Source organism: Thunnus albacares, chromosome 21, assembly GCF_914725855.1.
Source record: "Thunnus albacares chromosome 21, fThuAlb1.1, whole genome shotgun sequence".
NCBI lineage: Eukaryota > Metazoa > Chordata > Actinopteri > Scombriformes > Scombridae > Thunnus > Thunnus albacares.
The window spans coordinates 17,089,561-17,110,580 of NC_058126.1; the positions used below are offsets into that span (position 1 = coordinate 17,089,561).

Below are 21,020 nucleotides of genomic sequence, written 5' to 3' on the forward strand. Positions count from 1 at the left end.
TTGACATTATGTTCTGAATTATACATGTATATGTTTATTCTGAATACACTTTACAATCCCTTGGAGAACAAACATTAATAATAGGAAATAATAAGCAAGTACCATATTCTGCTTACCTTGAGACTTTCCTGACCCATCAGTAAGAGAGGTAGAGGAATCCATTAAAGATAGTCCTTTGTCTTGTCCAGTTTGGGGATGCATTATATTATTTGGTGTTGCTGTGTCAGGTCCAACAACCTATCAAGACCAAAGACATTTCATTATCATATAAAAAAATATGATCTGAGAAGGCAAGGGTAGAACTCCAATATTTGTAAATGTTGAGAAAGTGTTTCAACTTACTTCTTGCCTTTAAAACTAACCTTATTTTAAAGAGTGATTTTGCAACAACAACAATCAAGTTTATGGCAGTGTCTCAAGAGAGTACAGTAAATGCGTGGGAAATGTTTTATGGGAATCTTGCTGTAAGCCCTTGCCCTGAACAACACAGGGAGACCAGAGGGAGGACTGGACAGTCCTCACAAATTATTTCCATTTTTCATTGCACATTCACTTTTTTCTAGGCGTCTAAACACACACACACACACAAATCTTATTCATAACCATTACTACTACATACAGTCAGAATCAGCTTTTCCACGCAGTCGGGAGCCACACTGTGAAGGTGAGTGAGATGCAGCTGCAGGTGAATCTTGTTGCTCAGGACATCCTGGCACAGTGGGCAGCGGATCACTGGCTGCATGGAATGCTGGGACATCACATGAAGCTGCATACGGTTGGCATCTTTACTGCTGTAGTTGCAATACGGACACTGCTGAACCTAAAAAAAAAAGATGATATATTAAGTAGCTGGTTGAGACTTGAGAAATAATTCAATGATATCCAAGGAAAAGGACATTTTGTGCAATTAGTCCAAGAGTATGAAATATTTCTTGCACAAAATGTACTCCTTTGTGGGTATCATTCTTGCACTACAGATCGAACCATTAGCATAGCCAGATATGAAATAAACAGACATCACATCTTAAAAACAAAAAAGGGTTTGATCAAGATTTGCGAGGACCATGTCCCCTGCATTGTTAGGAGTGAAAATAACTGCACATCTACAAAATCAAATTGAATTTTTATAGGGTTTTCCTTTCCTTCCTTAGGGCTTTTCTTCACTGCCCACTCACCTCATCCCACCATGTTCACCTCTCCCCACAATGCCCACCTTAACACAGAAAATGTAGATGAACCATGTTTCATGTAATTCACTTAAGTCTCTCAACTCATGCAATTTTATTAGCAGAAAACACGATTGGCCAGAATTTTTAATCAGGAGATTACAGATGACAAAGGTGTGTACTCTCCCAAGCTACGCCTTGCCCTCATTACAGGGAGTACTCTGAACATAGCTGCCTCCCCACCACCTGTCTTAATAGAATCCATTTCTGAAATGACAAAGTCCTCCCTCCTTACAGGGCCCAGAACCAGACGAGCTAATACTTCATAATCTAATTTAAAAACACATATAATTTAAAGAGATGCAAAAAGGCGGAAAGAAGCAGGGAGGGAGGCCTAAGGCTAGTGCAGGTATTCCACTTAAGAACATAAAGACTGGCCTACTGTGCTTGATGCTAAAAAGCTCCGTCAAGGAGGGGATGGTGGGCTGTGTTTAACCCTTTGATGGAAAGCTGGCGCCAGCAATTGCTAAATGCTTAGCTTAGCATTTCTGCTTCTTACAGTTCATAAGTATCCTCCCATTAGCTCATCACACAGTGACAGTGAAGGTTAGATTTCATTAGTGCTTATGAAGGAGAACCTGCCTCATTAGCTATTAGCTTTCTATACCTATCCGCCAACAAGAAATTCAAACATGAATATGACTTGCCAGATGTCCACTCTAAATAGATGCACACAAAGTTTCATAACCTAGAGATGTATTTTCTTTGGTGGGGTAAAGACAGTAACACAGGTCCATGGTCACTCTCAGTGCAACTCAAACACTCTGAGGATCAGCTATAAACACCCCCTGAGTTGCTGGGAAACAACACAAACATTCTTCAGCTTATGCAGCACAATTGACAGTTTTCTTTTAATTTTCACAAACCTTTACCTGCTCATTGGCAGAGGTCTTCCCCTCAGCAGATTTGGGCCTTTTGGGTGGGCTTTCAATTTGTCGATCAGGCAGGAGGGAATGTTTAACCATAGCATTCGGTCCAGTAACCTCTTTGGATATGGTATTCACTCCTGGCAGAAGGTCGTAGGAGAGAGAGAGAAAGGGGGACAGAGACAGAGAATATAAAGCATTAAAAATACATTTTAAAATCAACTAATCAGTTATTTGTGTATTGCAATATAAGCTTAGATATATTCACAATGACTCTCACTGTGTCACACAAGGCTTCCGATGACTGGGATGGCTTTCAATGACTGATGGCTAAACAATACATTTATTTTTGAATGAGTCTTTTTGGAATAAGCGCTGGAGCAGAAGTCATCATATACATAATATAAAAAAGTCTTCATACTTGACATATTAAACATGACTTGACTTGACTATCCCAAAGATCAGACATGCATATTGTATGAGAAAGCTGTGTTTTGTAGATGAATCAGATGAAAAAGTGGCCAAATGACTATTAATACACATATAACAGAGCAAATAACATAAACAAGTCTACCAAATTAGTATTCAGTGGGACATAGGTGATGATTTAAATAATTTGACACCAAGACAACACAAGCGTGGATACAATCACGGTCTGTATTATTCACATTCATATACACTGACTTGTTTCTGCCCTGAGGACATGTGAAATGGAGAAAACTCAGGCAGGCTCATTATCACAGCACGACATACATTAAATGTTATGGTAATATTATACACTTCATTAGTTCATATACATTTCCCCAGCTGCCTCAACAACTTCTCTGTCTGTACAAGATGCTAAATTTTCGGGGCTTGGTCACGGCTGGTGGTACAGTAGCAGCACTACTTGTGTGTGTCTGTTTGTATGTGTATGTGTGAGCGTGTGTGACGTTAACAACAGGGCTCAATGTGGGGAGATCAGCCTCTGGTTGTATTTAGTAAATGCTGTAGCCACTGATAAATCTTTCATTAGCCTCATCCTTAGATACAGGCTGCGCAGGCCCTGCTATACTCTGCCACTGCAATTTACCCACTCGGTGAAACACAAAGACACAGCAACAGCAACTCTCCCTCCCTCAGTCTCTCCCTCTCCCCTGCTCTCTTCCTCCCTCTCTCCCTAAGCCATCATCCCCCTCTCTTGCCTCCCCTCCCTCGTCTGGTCACTCAAGGCAATATGTGAGCCTCACTCTTGCGAATCAACGCTTCACGCTAGATGCACAAATGGAAAAAAAGGGAAATCAAAGCACTGATACATGGAGAGGGGGTTGAAAAAAAACATTTTGTATTTCATATTATTCTGTGGCTCGTGTTTGTATTGGGCGCATATCAATTCCTCCGGCCCGTTCATGCATTTTAATTCTGTTGCATTAAGTAGGCGTTCCACTTATTTTATTTGTAATCCCCTATATCTGGAGCCTGAAATATTGGCCTGTCAAGGAAAGTGACAAGAGGGAGGGAGGGAAGAAAGGAAGAAAGAGAGAGAAAGGGGAGAAAAAAAAAACACAAGGACACAATGTGAATTTCCAAGAACATCCGAGAATTGCTCTGCAGCTCAGAATAGCGAGGTAATCTCGTCTTCCACTGCCTGTGATGGCCCCTGCAGGGTTTGTGTGTGTGCGTGTGTGTGTGTGTGTAGGTCTATGTGCATGTATGTGTGTGTATTATATGTTTCATGACAGGCCTCTGACACTCTATTGGCCAGATCGGTCCAGCCTGGAAGCACCCGTCATATCACCTGACCTTTCCAAAGCCTCTGCCCCGCCTCCCGTATTTATTATGACCATTTCTAATTTCAACTTTCAATTTTTGCCTCCGTCTTCCAGTCAATTTGCAACTAAATTACATCCCTGTGAAAGGAGATGAGGCGATTGTCGGACAAGAGGCTGCAAACACATTTACAATGCGGTGGGGGAAAGAGCCCACACATCACCATTGATTATTGTCATATTGAATGTGAATGTATGTTTGTGTAATGTGTGTGTGTGTGTGTGTGTGTGCATGTGCAACATGGAGATCTGTCCTTCTGGCTTAGATTTGTCTTTGACCTAGCGCTTTCATCAACACTTATGACACTCAAGCGAAAAAAAACAGTTGGTTAACCTTGAATGTCGAGAGAGCAGTTCTCTCTATGGCCACTTAGGAGCTTTAAATGGCAAGCCCTGTGAGTGAATAATAAAGTTGTTTTGAGGCATAGAATTACAGTCAAAATTGCAGAGTGTCCTCCAAGGATATAATGACCAGTAACATAAATAAATACAATGGCAAGCACAATCCAAAAATCTATAAATTTATGATAGAAAATCATAATATCTATCTGCCCCTAGTTTTTAACCAATTACATATTCTTGCCTTCAAAATTGCATGGATAGATAAAATAATTAAAGAGAAATAATGGGAGTGAACAGGATTGAGAAAAAGACAGCAGTAAGAGACTCTCCTCTCATTTTCCTTTGTCTGGGTGAGTCTGCATCCCACACTTAATGACTGTGTCCTTTTTCCTCCTCCTCCCTGTTCTTTCCCCTCCCTTCCCACCTTCCCTCCATCCCTTCATCCTTATGTGGGCTCCACCAGCTGCAGCCCAGTGAAGCGGAGGGACAGAATAAACCTGACACCGTCCCCCCCTCTCCACCAATGACAAATGTCTGCATGCAGCAGGACCTTGCTTGATTAGATAAATCAAAAGGTGATTTATGACACTCAACCCCTTTTGCATTGCAGGGGGAGAGAGCGGCACACTCACCACCCATCTTTATTTGCAACTGTCAATGATGTTTAGGGAGCCACATATACACACACTTATATACACCGAAGTGCGCACTCAAATGGAGAGAAGTACAGGGCAATGGAGAGAAAGGCAGAGAAATGTAGAGAAAAAGAGGGAAGAAGAAGAAAAATGAGAGAGAGGGACAGAGAAGCCCATTGCTCCAAACACCTCAGGATATTTCTGCCCCAAATTGTTCCTCAAAAGGCAGGAGGACCGACAATACCATCACAGTTAATGCTTTTCTCGTGGATCTATTTTAGAATCTGCCCTTTTGTGTCAGAAAGGGTAAGACATTTTGCGCAAACTGAAACAAGCAAATGAGATTTTCACACAAACAAGCATATCATTGAATCCTTCTATCTCTACGACTACGACTTTATATCAAATCAACTACATCATCAGGATAGAGTCTTGGAGCAAGCTTTCAAAACAATCAAACCATACCTATTGCAATCTTTTTCTCTTTTTTCTTTCTTTTACAAGCTGCAAAACAATTAGATTCCATTCCTGACATTTCATTTCATGAAAAATAAAAAAAACAAAAGCCCACAAACATAGAGCAAGGAGTACGGGGAAAAAGCTGTCAATTAAGAGGGAGCAGGCTGGGTGGCGGCAGCTTGGATTTAGTATTCAATTTAGCTGTCCTGAGCCCTGGCAGACTGGCTAAGGTTACGGAGCAGTAAATCTAAGAGGGAGAGCTGGCCAAAACGGGCCAGGGAGGGCCGGCCAGCATGATTTACTGGCCTCCTGCTCTGAGGTTACGCATTAGGCTGACCCCCGGTCACCTGATAACATTACAGCAACACACTCTGAACCCCAAACTCCCACTGAAGCACTCAGCAGGCCCAGATCTAGCCGGAGGGGAGAGAGAGAGAGAAACTGGGAAGGAGCGAGATGGAGAGAGGCCGGGACATACTCAAATGGGGAGAGAGAGAGAGAGAGAGGAGAACGGCTGTTAAACAGCAGCTGTCTAGTAGTTTGTGTTTTTTAATGACTAGCCTTCCTTTCTCTTCCATCTCCAGCTTATGTTCTAATGAGAGATAAATATGAGCATGGCCTTGTCACATTTGACAAATCGTCTGTGACGTTCAACAAGCTGTCATTACATAGAAAACACACATACATGCACAAAGGAATTGCTGCAGGCTTGTAATTAAACATGCTAATATCTTTAATATATTTTAATCTCATCTTGGAGAGACAGAAAACGAGCAGAGCCCTCATCTCAAGTTGGGCAAATTTGCAAGATGCATGCAAATAAAAAAAATATAAAAAAAGACTGAAAATATTCTGAATGTGAACAAGCTAATATGGAATATTTAACATCTGATCTTGTTTGCATGTGATTCCATTTTGTTTCCCCCCTTATCTGCTCAATTCAAAATTGTACACGAAATTAATACATAACATTTGACTGTAGGAACAATGAGTAATTTCTTTGCTAATTTGAAGCAGGTAGAGATCTGTAATTTCCTTAGGCTGCCTGACAGGCTCATTTCCATGCTGGGGCCTTTGTTTAGTTGGTTATTTATAAGAAGTGGGCCCCTGAGCCATGGTGGCGACATGCGCCATCTACACACACAGCACAAAGCTATCTGGAAGTAATTCACATTGGAGACATTTGCATGGAAAATGTAACATGGATTATAATTAATCTAAAGTGACATGGGATTAAAAAAGACAATGTAAATGAAGCAAGGGAAAACGCTCTTTCTGTCTTTCCTTGCCCCTCCCCCCTCTATCTCTCTTTTTTTCTGTCTCTTCTCCTCTCTATCTATCTGCCCCTCTTTGTTTAAAGGATCTTGGTCTTCAAGATGAAGTGCGCAAACACACTGCTCACTTGGTCACACTGTAATCCCTTCCCTGGAGATCTCCATACGGACACACACACACACACACACACACACACACACACACACACACACACACACACACACACTCACACACACAGATTTGAACATTTCAAGCTTGCCAGAGATTTGGGGCTGAGGAAGGAGATGCTAAATCTTACTACTTTAAGCTGGACAAAGAGAAAAACAAGGCGCTGCCTCTGATGATAACCCTCGCATAACAACACGCTGACACACCAGGCTCCCTTTTGCATTTTTTGGCATTTGACTTTCTGAAACCTCTTTTAATCCAAATGCAAAACAAAACAGAAAAACCCACTAGAAATATTATATCTGGCTTCCTGGCCAAACTAGCAGCTGACCCCAAGGCGATTCCTAGAACAAATTATTCATAAAAAACAAAATAGGCATACATTTCAGCTTTATTAAATAGATTTCTGACATCTGATAAACTACACTCGGGAACGCACACATACGTAAGCACGCTTTAAAGTAGGAGGGACCTGGACACTATCGGTTTGCTTTTTTGCACGTGTGCGGCAGTGTTAAATGACGCTGGCGGTAATATGCGGCGGTAAATGCATGGATGGTGGTTCCCCGCCAGTCCGTCAGACAGGCCTGTCAGAGAGATAGAGCTGAAAGATAGATGACTAGCTAAACTAATAGGCCCCAGCCTCACTCAGCTCTCCTTCTGCCTCATTGAGCCTCACATTATGGAGCTAGGTATGGCATGCTAGGAAGAGGAGGTGGGGAGGGAGTTAGAGATGGATAGAGGGTGGGAGTTGGAAGGTGTGTGCGTGCGTGAGTTGGGGTGGTGGTGGGGGGTGAATGGGGTAAGAGAGAAAGAGGAGGAGAGACATTAGTAGAGGGAGAAAGAGAGAAAGAACCCCATGCAATGACAGAGGAAAAAAAAAAAAAAAGAGGAGAGACAGAGAGACCCCATGCAATATTCATCCCCAGCCATGGATTTCCATCTCATACATAAAAAGACCATATGAATTCTTATTTGGGTAAATCAAATCTAACAAAGCCAGGGCTATCCCGACCACAGCCTCGCAGCAGAGGCATTATGTGCTCCCTACCTCACCCCCCAACCCCCCCAAAAAAAGAAAACACCAAGCCGCCTTGTACAGATTGTTGCCCCTCCCTGCTTACAATATTGCCATTCTTACAAACAAATAAACAGCTTCTTCTTTCTATCTTGTGCTCTTTTTCTATGTGAGGTAATGCCTAGTGATAGGGTCACAGATTGGACAACAATTAAGGGATGGATTGAGCCAGAAAAAACAGGAGAGAAAGAAAAATGAAGGGAGGGTGCAGGAAAAAAAAACTAATTTAAGGGTTGCAGGGATGCGGTGCAATATTAGAAAAACATATACACAGCCCCCCCATCTAATCCTGCGCTTATGAAAAATTAATATGTCATCGGAGAGGGCACAAGAACGAGAAAAGATTAATGCAAGGCGCTTATAAATTACAAGCACGCAAACTGATTTGATTAAAAAATAATCTGGGGCCTGGACATTGCCTGGTAATATCCACAACACTCAACTTATCCCTCTCTCTTTCTCTCCGTTTTTCTCTTTCCTTCTTTCCCACTCTCTACCCGTCTCTCTCTCTCTCTCTCTCTCTCTTTTTCTCTTTCTGTCAGATGGAAACGATTAAAGCAGGTCACATGGAGGCTAGTCAGCAGCATTCACATGTTACACACACATGTTTAAACCTTATCTGAGGGAGAGAGAGAGATGAACGATAACTTGGGAAAGAAGGGAAGCTTACAGTTCATAGGTGTTTGTATGTGTGTATGTGTGTGTGTGTCTTTTTGAAGTATATGTGTGCAGACTTACGGTCAGTTCTCCTGCTGTCAGTCAAGTCTCGGTCAGTGAGGTTGAGTCCAGGCCTGGATGAAGAGCGAGGAGGTCTCTCACCATCCTCAGCAGTTTCCTCTGAAAGTACACAAAGAAAATGACTACATTACCCATGGTGCTCTCTGAAAACAGTATTTGCTGGCTATAGGGGACCAGCACCAAAAAAAAAAACCTCCTATGGCGCCTGACATGAGAAAGAGAGCTGATATTTTATCAGATGTTGCTGTATCGTATTAGAAACATTTTGAAAATATTCCTGCTTGCACGTGTTCTGTTAATCCTCATAAAATATTTTATTTCTACACAATAGTCAGGTTTACCCTACTGTACGGTATATCTCGCCAGGAAATAATGCTTCTGGAGACTTGAACACATGTTCCAGTGAAAACAGCTCTGCCGTGCCACTTCTAGTGGGTGAAACATAATACATCCATGGCCTGAAAGCAAGGACGTTGTGTGACAACAAAATATGTCCAACAGGGGAACTATTTTAGTCATTTTGGTTGCCACTCTTCACGAGTCACTTTTTTAATTTAAAGACAAGCCTTAATCATATTTATTTTTTCCTTTATTTCCTTTTAAATAAATGTAAAATATATTTACTTTTATTTAATTCTGATTAACTATTGTTTAAGCTTAGAGAAATATCCATATTACAACACACAGGAAATAGAAATTATCCTGTTTTAAATCCATCCTTTCTACTTCACTAAAACTGATGGAAAAAAACAAAACTTAAAAAAAAGACTAATATTAACATTATCATTGAGCCTACAACACATAAAAATTAAAAATAAAGCTGCATGTAGAGAGTGTGTAGATGTTCACTACTGTACTGGATGCAGATATTGTGTCTTTGTATCTCTGTATACCTTTGTAAAAAAATGTGCATGCACACACACACCGACACACACACGCAGCTCTGTACTATTAGCAGATTAGCCTGCCCATCTCTGAGAGTTCAGCCCCTTGTTTGATAATTCTGTGTATCTGCAGTGTTCTGCCAGTGGATTAAAGTGTGTGTGTGTGAGTGAGTGTGTGTGTGTATATGCATTTTGTGTGTGTGTACAAGTGTGTATGTGTGTATATGTGTCGCCAGCACAAGCTAACACTAATCCTAGCCGAGCCCCAGCGCTCCCTTTCATCCAGCCATCATTTGTCTCCGGCTGGGCTGATGTCACTTTGTAATGAATTTTGAGCAGTCTGAGAGAGGCCAGATAACCAGGCATGCGCACGCACACACAGCACACACACAAACATATATACACACACATACACACACATATATACACACACACACACATACACACACACACACTACCCTCCTCCATCTCAGGGATAGCACACACAAATGCAAAATCAAACAGAAACACTTGCACACAGGCGTCAAATCATACACACACAGTATCATATTCACACACACAGAGCAAAACCGTTAAAAATTTCATGTCTTCTAAATGGGGGGAAGGGGGGGTCTCTTTCACCACAAACCCCTCACTCTGCCAGAGAATGAAACTGGTGTGCGTGTGTGTCTGTGTGCATGCGTGTTTGTGTGAATGTGTATAAAAGAGCTGTGCTCATCAATCCTGCAATGCCTTAATAACCATATTTTACAACACACATACATTCACACGCGCACACACACACAGCCATATTCATAGAAATCAGGCAAAGGGTGCATTGAGGTCAGCTTGCATTTGCATACAATCACTTTGGCCATTGTATGATGAGCACAAGAGGTCTGCAAAACCCCCCTTGGAAACATGATATGATTAACCCTTTCACATCCAGCGCACACACACACAACCGGAGACACACACATACACACACAGACAGACACATAGACTAAGTGTTGGCGCCGTTGCTTTAAGCGCCAACACATTAAGTGGACATTATATACAGCATGAAATTTTCATGGCAGATGGTGACATGTGATTGAGGAAGAAAATTGCGGTTGTGTGTGTGTGTGTGTGTGTGTGTGTGTGTGTGTGTGTGTTTGTATTCACGAACACTGTTGTATTTTTGCATTTGCAGATGCGCGTGAGTGCTGTACGCATTTTGCACATGTGTATAAACAGTCTATGTCAAGGTGTATGTGTGCGTCCTTGTATGTGTGTGTGTTTGTGTGTGAAAGAGAGAGAGACTGGGACTGCACTCTGCTCCTGATGTTTTATTAATACGTCGGTGACAACGGGGATGAAATATCTCCTGTCAGCCAAGAGAGCCCGGGCTGCAGAAATTGCAATTTTCACTGCTGGTGCTGCAGCGTCCATCTTTGTATTTTAATTCACCCCACCTTCGAACAGAGGGAAAGGAAGAAGGATAGTGTGTGTGTGTGTGTGTGTGTGTGTGTGTGTGTGTGTGTGTGTGTGTGCACGCGTGTGGGTGTAAATGTTGTGTGTGTAGTGGGTTTGAAAGTCCTTCATCACTGGTTTATCTTTTCTCTATACTTGACTTTTGTTCGATGCCAAGGAAAAGCAAATAGCACAAATCGAACAGCATGTTTCACAGAAGAGTCAGAAAAGAAGGGGAGGGGAGAAGGGTCAAAACAGAAATACAGAGAAAAAAAATAAACCCTCGAAGATCTCACATACTGCAAGGTCAGGACAAATTTCTCAAAAGAAAGGTTAAAAAAAATCTCAAAAAGCAGGAGGAAAAAAAAAAACCTTTTCATCTCCTTTGTCATTGTCTGCCTTTTTTCCTCCACTGCACCACACTGTATATATACTGTATATATATTTACATATATATGATAAAAAAAAAATAGACACACCATTGCTTTGATTGAAAGTAATCTGTTTTCATAGAACAGGTTATAAAAGTTTAATTGTACAGTATTAAATATATAAAATGCAATATATTTCAGTTTATACTCTAAATTTATATCACAAATAAATGTCAGTTCATTTTATCCTGTTACAATAAATCAAAACCTAAGTAAACTAGGACAAGTTAGTGGTTATTATCATGCATATAGCCACTATAAATATATTTAGGAAACAATCAGTGCTCTTAAAAAATGCTTATGTTCTTAACATATTTGAAATTGATAATACTAAATTGTGTCATTGCAAGAAATCATTGTCCATTTCTATATTAGCTTATTAAAGTACAATAAGGAATTAGAGGACAATAAGGAAAGGAGGATATAGGTCTGGTGAAAGTGGTCATAGTTGCAGGCAGTGCTTGATCATGACAATACACAGCCACCATCAAAACTAACCTCTAGGGGGCACTCTACCTGTAGCTACATAAGACACAAGAGAAATGAGAGACAATGAACAGAGAGAGGGAAAGCGAGGGAGCAATGAGGGTGAAGAGTGGGTGAAGAAAGAGAAAAAGAGAGAGGAAAGCAGGGGTGATCATCTGGGCCTCATCAGTGTTTTTTTTTTCACTCCTTTCCCCTTCTAGTCGGTTAGATCTGTGGTGAGTGTGTGTGTGCGTGCATGCATACGGGGAATGTGTTTCCACACTGAGGACATTCCCAGACGAGCTCTCTCAATACATCAGCACAGCGTCTGCCCTCTGACTGACCCTGACAGTTGCACACCACATGAGTGTGTACGTGAGTGCGTGTGCGACTGTGTGTGTGTGCGCATGTTCGGGCGTGTTTGTGTGGATGTGCGCCATTGATCAAGTGAGTGAGACAGTGACTGCATGTGTTTGCATGTGAGTTGTCATGTGCAAGTGTGTGTGTGTGTGTGTGTGTGTGTGTGTGAGCGAAAGAGAGACGGAGGGTTCTGCGGCAGGGACTCTTAACCATCAACTTAATCGCTACCAGAGGACACGCAGAGCAAAACTTTCGCAGTCACCTTCCACTGCCTCTGTGCGCACACACACACACACACACACATACACACACACGCAGAGGGAGTTGGTCGGGCTGCGGAGGGTGTGTGATTTTGGCAGCCTGGTGGGACTCTCTTTGATGTGGGTCGGTCGGAACATTAAAGCCGGCCGGTGAGCTCGAGCAAACCACAGACCCTGGGTCCGATTACCATGCAACCAACACCAGCCTATATTTAACCGTTAGAGAGGAAGAATAATTAAGTGACTCTTGATTAGGGATACAGCCAAATCAGCCTGGTTTTAGATTCAACTATTAATTGGAAACCAGTGAAACCAATTAGGGCCCTGGATGAATAACTCTCCTGTTTGTTCGATAAATAACTCTGCAAATCCCCAAACACAACATATTTGGTTTACATGATCTCAAACGAAAATAAGATGTTTTGAATTATTTTGGTACTAAATTATTTTACAATTGCTCGTATTCCTTCAAATCAGCACCGTAAAAAATATAATGGAAAAATGAGATTTGGACAGACAGATGGAGGGGGATGAGGGGAAAAGACACATAAAAAGAGATGTTTGGAAAGAAAAAAAATGGAGGAATAGACATATGGGAGATGGAGGCAATGGAGGATGTATTGAAAGTGTCAGCGCAGCGTGTTTGTGTGTGTGTGTGTGCCCTCTAGCTGTATAATGACCTGCTCTGAGACCGCTCACTCCCCCTCCCGTCTCCCCCTAAGGGCCCATAACCGCCATGCCAGGTCATTATGTGCCCGGTGGAGGACTCAGCCATACAGCACACAACCATAGAGCAATGCCACGCCGAGATACTGGACACAGAGGCTCCAAAATGGCTGAATTCATTAGCTGGGCCGAGCTGCCTCTAATTTGCTTCTTTAAGGCTAGGATGGTGCTCATTAAAGGGGTAAAGGAGTAAAAAAAAAAAAAAAAAAACAACTTTTTTTCCCCCCATTATTGTTTATCTTAAATCATAGACACTGTGAGCATCAACTGAAACAGTAATTGCTGCCAAAGAAAATATAAGAAATATATGAGAAATGTTACAACAACTAGACTGAGAAACTATAACTGTATCTGTTAGGATTCTATATGTGAGAATATTATCAGTACTGTTGTGTTATATGTCTAAAAGTAATAATAACGACTAGATATGGTCTGTGTCCGGTGTATCTGTAGTAGTAATGTAGCCTTAATGTTTTGCGTAACACCCATGACTGCCATGTCTCCCTCACTTAGCCATGATGTTGACGCTGATTTCTTCTTACAACTCTGGTCATGTCCCCTGTGAGACTGTGTGTGCATGTGTGTGTGTGTGTATGCGAGCAATAGGGGCCCTGTGATGTCACATTCCTGCGCCGCGCGCGTGGCTCTAGTTTGGCCTCTAGGTTTTAAAGGGGAAAGCTTTGAAACATTACACCATCCCACACAGACACACAAGCATACACACAGTCACAGTCATGCGCACACGCACACACACACAGTCAAGGGCCAGTGGTAATACTGCCAGAGTAATAACCTTACGGACTTACTGATCTCCCTCCCTCCCGTTCTCTCACCCTCAAATCTTTATTTACCCAACTCTCCCTCTTTATCCCCCCTCTCTCCCCTCATTCTCCCTGTACCTTTCCCCCCGAATTTCAGCGCGTTTAACAAGCATTTAGATCTTAACCAGATGTTGTTAATGTAGCATGTCTAAAATACTAAACATCAACCCAGTGGAGAGGGGCTACAGCTCCTGCACAGGGCCTGGGAATAACTGACACACACGCACACGCTCACACACACCTACACATGAAACCCTCTGCACATAACACACATTTACTCCCACACAGCGTTCAATGTATTTCACGCACAGAGGTCCACAGCCCACATGCTAACATGTAAACACACACACCGGCAAAAGCAAACACACGTGTTTCCATCCACACGCTCAAATCCACCCACACCCACCCATTTATTGCTTAAAACATGAGAACTTATTACACCAGCAAAAAAAATCTATTGTTTCAGGTTGACTCTGAAAGCCAGACAATAGGATTGTCACATTTAATACGCTCCTGGTGTGAATGTCAATAAGTTGAACTGACAGAATAAGCTGAAAAAATGACTTTTGTATAAAAAAACGCTTGTATCAGCAGCTCCAAATTTGCTTTGTTGTTGTCAATTATGACTTCCTGAGACACTTCATTGTATTTTATTTCGCTCAAATTGCCCGCTCCGCTGTCTTGCAGGCGACTAACAAAACACCTATTACTCTTTTGAAAAAAAGGGAAAAAAAGAAAATCATATGAATAAACATAGCCAAGATTAAAGGCTTGGGTGTCTTGCTTGCTGCGCAGACAGAAACTGTTGTTTTGTGTTAAGAGGGGTTTCATTTTCACTGCTGTGAGCACTGGGGGGGATGATGTTAATGATTCTTTAATAGCAAATACAAAAGGTTTTCACAGGACAAAAATATGGCTTCAAAAGGTTCTGTGGTGGAAGAAAAAAAAATTGCCGCAACACCTGGCCTTATACAATAGGCTAGCACACCTACTGCACCTACTGTACACCTCCACACGTGTGCACACACACACACACACACACACACACACCCACACACACACACACACACACACCTGCATCTTACACAACAGCCATATTGCATTTCGGCAGTTTGAATCACCTTAGGCTGAGTAGGTGAATTGAGGAGGCGGCACGGCAAGCTTACTGAGGGATTTAGGAATAATTTGAAAAGAAGATTCCTCTCCTCTGTTTCATCTCCCCCATCTCTTTCTCTATTTTCTGTTTTTCCTGGTCTTTTATGATTCTTCGGTCCAATATTTATCTAGCCCCTGATTATAAACATCTGGCCGATGGGGCAGTCTGCACAGTGGCAGCCGCAAAACACACACACACACACTCTCGGAGAGTAACACACATAGTGGAAATATCACACACGCTCGCCAACGTGACCTGTCAGGTCCCGACCAGAGGATGGAGGGAGGGAGAAACAGAGAGAGAAAGTCGGACCAGACAGAGACAGAGACAGAGAGAGAGAACTAGCAGCTGAGGGTTAATGGCCTTCCCATCTCTGTGATAAGAATTCATTCTGTTCTATTACCAGCACTTATCTACACAGGCTGCTGTCTTTCCCCTCTCTCTCCCTCAAAAACACACACACACACACACACACACACACACACACACACACACACACACACACACACACACACACGTACACACAGCGAGGGTCCGAGATCGATAGATGAACCTAATGAAGAAAGCAGCTGTTTCTCGGCATACCTGCTCAACTCTATCAGCCCAACAAGATCTCCCTGCCGCATTCATTTGTCTATCTATCCATCCATTTATCTATCCACCTATCTATCCATCTGTCCATCTATTTTTATATCTTCTCACACAGCTATCCATCCATATACCTATCCTATCTGTTCCTCAGTGCATCCATTTATCCCTCTATCTGTCCATCCATCACTACACTGGTAAACAAAGATACCAGCAGGATAGATATAGTTTCCAATTGACCAGACTGGTCCTTGTCATGTATTCAAGGTTTATTTATTTTCCGGGAACTAATACGAGGCCTGAAAACAGGGAATCTAATAAAATGGCTGCCATGGTTTAAGAGAATGGCTGTGTGTGTATGTGTGTGTGTGTGTACGTGTGTGTGTGTATCTATGCTTAAAATAGGCCTGTGACGGGCAGTGGCCAAATGGATAATGCTTAAACAGATCTTTATCCTATTGGGCTACTGTCCCGTTTTTAGCTGCATAAAAACCATCTGCTTTCAGAGCCACCAAAAACAACACTGTAATCCTAGATGGAAATCAAAGAAAAGATTTAAGTAGATAGAAAGGACAGATAAAAAATATAATTATAAGATCATAAAAAGTTGTCTATTTGTGTTTTTAGTTCATTTATGAAAAATGCAATTTTGTGATCTAGCAAAGCAGAAATGTGAATAATCCGCATTTGGAACAATTACACATACACACTATTTGAAATATGTTTTGCATGCATGCTGCATTCGATATATAACTCTTATCCAGGATAACAGCATATTTGTGTGAATTACACACAGCAAAATATGGCAAAAAAAATTACTGATTTTTCCCCCATTCATCCTATTCATTTTCGGTGCTTTTCTATGACTACATTCCTCGTTGATGGGGGCTTCGGTTGAGTCCGGAGCACCACATCGCTCCCATTAGCACATAACAATTTCATATACTGACAATAAGTCCGTGTGACATGTCTTTTTCCTTAGAAGAGTGTGCAAAACAAAAATGTGTGCATCATCAGGGCCTTATTATGTGTTGAGGTTAGGGAGTATGGCAGGACTCTTCAACATAAGAAGAATAGAATCACGGAATAAAAAGAGAAATATCTTCAAGCCCAAATATTCATTAGGTTGCTCAGAATCATCTGCAAAATGACCACATGGAACCTGTAATACATGGGCACATATGCTCACATGCAACACACACACACGAATACACAGACCTGGGGCAACTGCCCCGGAGATGGTATTTGCAGACGGTTACAAATAAGGAGTGTTGGCTTTCCTCTGACTTTCTCAAAAACATGCAAAAAATGTCCATTTCATTACTGGCTAAACAATGTCATATGGGCCCCCACTGGCCCTAATAGAAGCAGACAAAGACAGAGCAGCACACATATGCTTCGAATAAATCAGATTACTGAGGGAGAGAGGGGGAGAGAAAGAGTGAGAGAAAGAGGGAAAGAAAGAGAGACACCGCCAGACACTTAGAGGATTGACAATATTCCTTTTCTTGCTACCTCCACCCCTCCCTCCCCCCGCTTCTCCTTTCCTTCACTTTCTTAACTCCCCTCCTCCCCCCAGCGGGATCTGTTTTAGATTTGAGCCAGTGCTAGAGCCATATCTCTACCTTATCTCTGCTAGCCGTCAGAAAACAGAAAGCTCCATGTTTCCATGCATTAGACTCCCGGCCCCTGACACGCCACTTGAAAATCTCACAGCCCCTCAAAATGGCTGAGCAGAAAAATGAAACAGCAAAGATATCATTCAATCAAATGAAATACAGGTTACCGGGGCTGCATTGATATCAGTTTTTGGAGTGCACTCTGGTACAGTGTCATATCAAAGAAAATGTCAGCCGTGAAAATTATGGAAATGCATTTTGGCATTGTGACAACAAATGTCACCCAAAAGCCCCCCAAAATTAGATCACTCTTTGAGAGCTACAAAGCGTCATTAAGTGTATTTGAAAAGCTATCACAATTTGAGGGGCTGTGACATTTTTTACCCCCTGACCACCTCTGGGTATTGACCCCCATCAAGATATCCCGTTGTGTTTTTGGCTCCAATTATGCCAAAACCACTTCTCTGATGACTGTAAAGGGAAGTATTGATTCTCCTTAAAGTTGTAACAAAAAAGGAAGAAGAGCGTAGACAGGGTGGGGAATATGTTAACAATTTGAAGAAAAAAGAAAAATCAATATTCAAATGACTCTTTATATTGATTTATAATTAAGTCTTAATTGTGGCTAGGCTTGGACTCTCAAACTGCCCTGTGACAATAGCCGGGAAAGAAGACAGGGGAACATTATTGATACACTTTAACAGTGGTGGTCGCCCAGACATTGATTTAGACGTTTTGCGGTGCCTTTGGCATGCTCTGAGGATCTAAATGCACATGCATTTGAGGCAACACTCACACACACACACACGCTACTGAGCGATGATGCACATATACCTACATGCACAAACAAATACACACACCTAAGTGAACTAACACAGCATAATTAACCTTCATCCGGGAAAAGTCAGAGCTGCCTTATCTATAAACTTCACTGTGCATATTTGTGTGTGTGTGCTTGTGTGTATCTGTTGTAATTACACCATTAGATGTGGAACTGATTGACTTCAGATGGAGGAATTACTCTGAACAAAAAAAAAAAAAGCAAGTGTGTGTGTGTGTTTGTGTGTGTGTGTTTGAGGGAGTTATTATTTTTATATCCCTGTGCATTTATGTGTGATCCAGGTGTGTATATTTGTCATTTCTTCATGTGCTTCAACCCATGTGGCGATGTGAGCGTGTGTTCATGCTCAAATCTCTGTGTGTGTGTCCCCACGGGCCTAATCAGGTATCAGATACCTTTTGTTTTGGAAGCTCATTGATGGATGAAATCTTTATCTGTGCTATTGATCAGGAGGGCGCGGGTCCTAAACTGTCTGTCTAGCTGCCTGCCTGCTCCAGCTCTAACAAGATTGCCAGGGCCGAGTATATCAGTTAACATTTAATCAATGGCAGCTTAAGACACTGGGGCTAAGGGAAAGAAGCCCACCGCTTCAGCCCCCTGCCCCAAACCATTACCCGGGATTGAAGGGGAACTATACGTGTGTGTGAGTGTGGTGGTGGTGGGGGGGGGGATTCCAGATGATTACAAGGGATTGGGTCTGGTTGATCACATGTCTTCAGGGGACAGAGGTGTGTGTATGTGTGTGTTTGTGCGTTAATGTTTACAGGAATGCGAGTGCTGGCTTGTCAATACATGTTAATATGTCAAAAACGCCAGAGGGGGTGGTATGTGCTCGGCAGCTTGTGCCGCTCTGAAGAAAATAGGAAAACTGAATGAAGTGACTGATGTGTTAGAAAAATCACCATTCAAATCAACCGAAGGCTTCAAATTGAACTCGCCTGTGTGAAAATACACACAAGCGCGCTGCAGTGGAAAGATATGACATATCAGGCAATGTGTGATTTTTTTTTTCTGCTTCCCTTGCAAAAAGCCCCCTGATGGTAAAATGCAAAAAAAGGGAAAGTCAGCAAAAAAGAAAATATGATCAGTTTGACTTTTTTTCTTTCCTTTTATTTTACCATCAGCTCATCTTTCTGTAAATGAAACCCCATCAGATCTAAGAGGCAGATCCTTCTTCTCCCATCTCCAGCTTTTTCTTTCATTTTCTTATTCAGGCTATCGCCGGACCTCATCATCATCACATCTCATTTTGAGAGAATTAAAGATGTACTTACAGTGTTTGCCTATGTCCTGTGCATGTGTGTGTGTGTGTGTGTGTATGGTTCGGCAAGAATGTGTCGGTGTGTATGTGTGCGTTTGTCAGGGGGTTGCTCTGACAGGGGAAGCCCCTCTCACGTCCCTGCCTTTCGTCCAAAGCCTGGGAGATTCCCACCACCAAAAATCAATGTGTGTGAGAGCATATGTGCGCCTGTGTGTGTGTGTCAAGGTTTTGTAAGACAAATCTCTCCAGCGTGCGCCGCTTTAGTGCTATTGAACCAGGCTTCGATCACTCGGCCACTGTGAATAATGCAAGGGAGGCTACTGCTCACTTACAGCACAGGATGCTTGCATGTGTGTATGTGTGCGCGCGTGTGTGTGTGACAGGATGGTCCTTTTTCCTTCTTGCAAATGCAACAGGGCAGTTCTTCGACGTTCCTCCACTTGGCCCTCTTAATCTTGTGTCAGATACAGGAACTCCCACATTGATACTGTCTCTTTGAGTGTGTGCGCCACATGTGTGTATGTGCGTGTGTGTGTGAGTGTGTACGCTGGAGGCTTCTACAGTAGACGGGAAGAGCTTAACTCAAGCAGACAGCTCAGGGCTGCACTTTGACACACCCTGACTCATTACATACAGCCGGCACACAGTAGAATATTGTCATTAAAAAAGACAATTAGATATGAAGTCAAGGAAGCATCGCTTACACACACATGGACACACACGCCTGCAAACACACAGCGCAGGAAATATAGGTGAACACACTCTCGTCTTCATATCCCCAGGTATATGAAGCGGAGATATTAATAATCAGGATGTTACAGAGTAATTAAAATTATTTCAAATGATGAGTGTGTGTGTGTGTGTGTGTTTTTTTTTAGTGTGCCTGTGTGTTTCTGTTAATTAAGCTGAATGATTTGATATGACACAAACCGTAATGCTTTAATGGTGTCCTATACTTGATGTGGCTGGGGGGGACAGCAGCTGATAGGGCTATAGGGAGAGACAAGACGACACACACACATACACATGCACAAAAGCAGATACAGCTGCTCATTGGCCCTGCCTAAGAGGAGCATCTCTTTTTTCGACATAATTATCTGTGTCATCACTTATGAGGCAATTAAACAAACATCAGTTCCTATTTCCTCTCCCTCTGTCTCTCATCTTATTCCGCTTCCTCATCCTCTTTTCTCCTGCCATCTGTGCTCCCCTCGCCTCTTCTCCGCTCTTTTTATTTAATCTTATCCTTGCTCCTCTCCTCTCCTCTCTTCTCTTCTCCCCTCCTCTCCTCTCCTCTCCCGTTCCCTCCTCCCTCTCTGCTCCTCTTCCTCCCCTCCTGCGTGACTCCAGACAAGGTTTCAATTTCAGCATGCTGATTGTCTCATTGCCGACTCTATGCATGTCTAACACTTACTGGCACTCTGGGGACCAGCAATACACACCATAGAATGCCTATTACACTCCCACACATTTCTGGCAAGTGTGTGTTCGTGTTTGTATGTGTGTGTGTGTGTCTGTGTGCGAATGTGATTGTGTGCAAGGGGTGATGAGGGTGTAAAATGCCTATTACGCTGAGAGTCTG

The 21,020-nt window shown here is 42.4% G+C and overlaps 1 protein-coding gene across 4 annotated transcripts in view; it reads right to left on the bottom strand.

The window, feature by feature from the left end:
- zfhx4 (zinc finger homeobox 4) overlaps positions 1 to 21,020 on the bottom strand; it is a 308,534-nt gene that overhangs the window by 10,330 nt on the left and 277,184 nt on the right. For all 4 annotated transcript variants that reach the window (XM_044340031.1, XM_044340033.1, XM_044340032.1 and 1 more), the window contains 4 exons: positions 8,596 to 8,694; positions 2,099 to 2,232; positions 620 to 820; positions 117 to 237 (listed from right to left, as the gene is read on the bottom strand). In XM_044340031.1, coding sequence (XP_044195966.1) covers positions 117 to 237; positions 620 to 820; positions 2,099 to 2,232; positions 8,596 to 8,694 — 555 coding nt within the window. The remainder of the gene's footprint in view (positions 1 to 116; positions 238 to 619; positions 821 to 2,098; positions 2,233 to 8,595; positions 8,695 to 21,020) is intronic.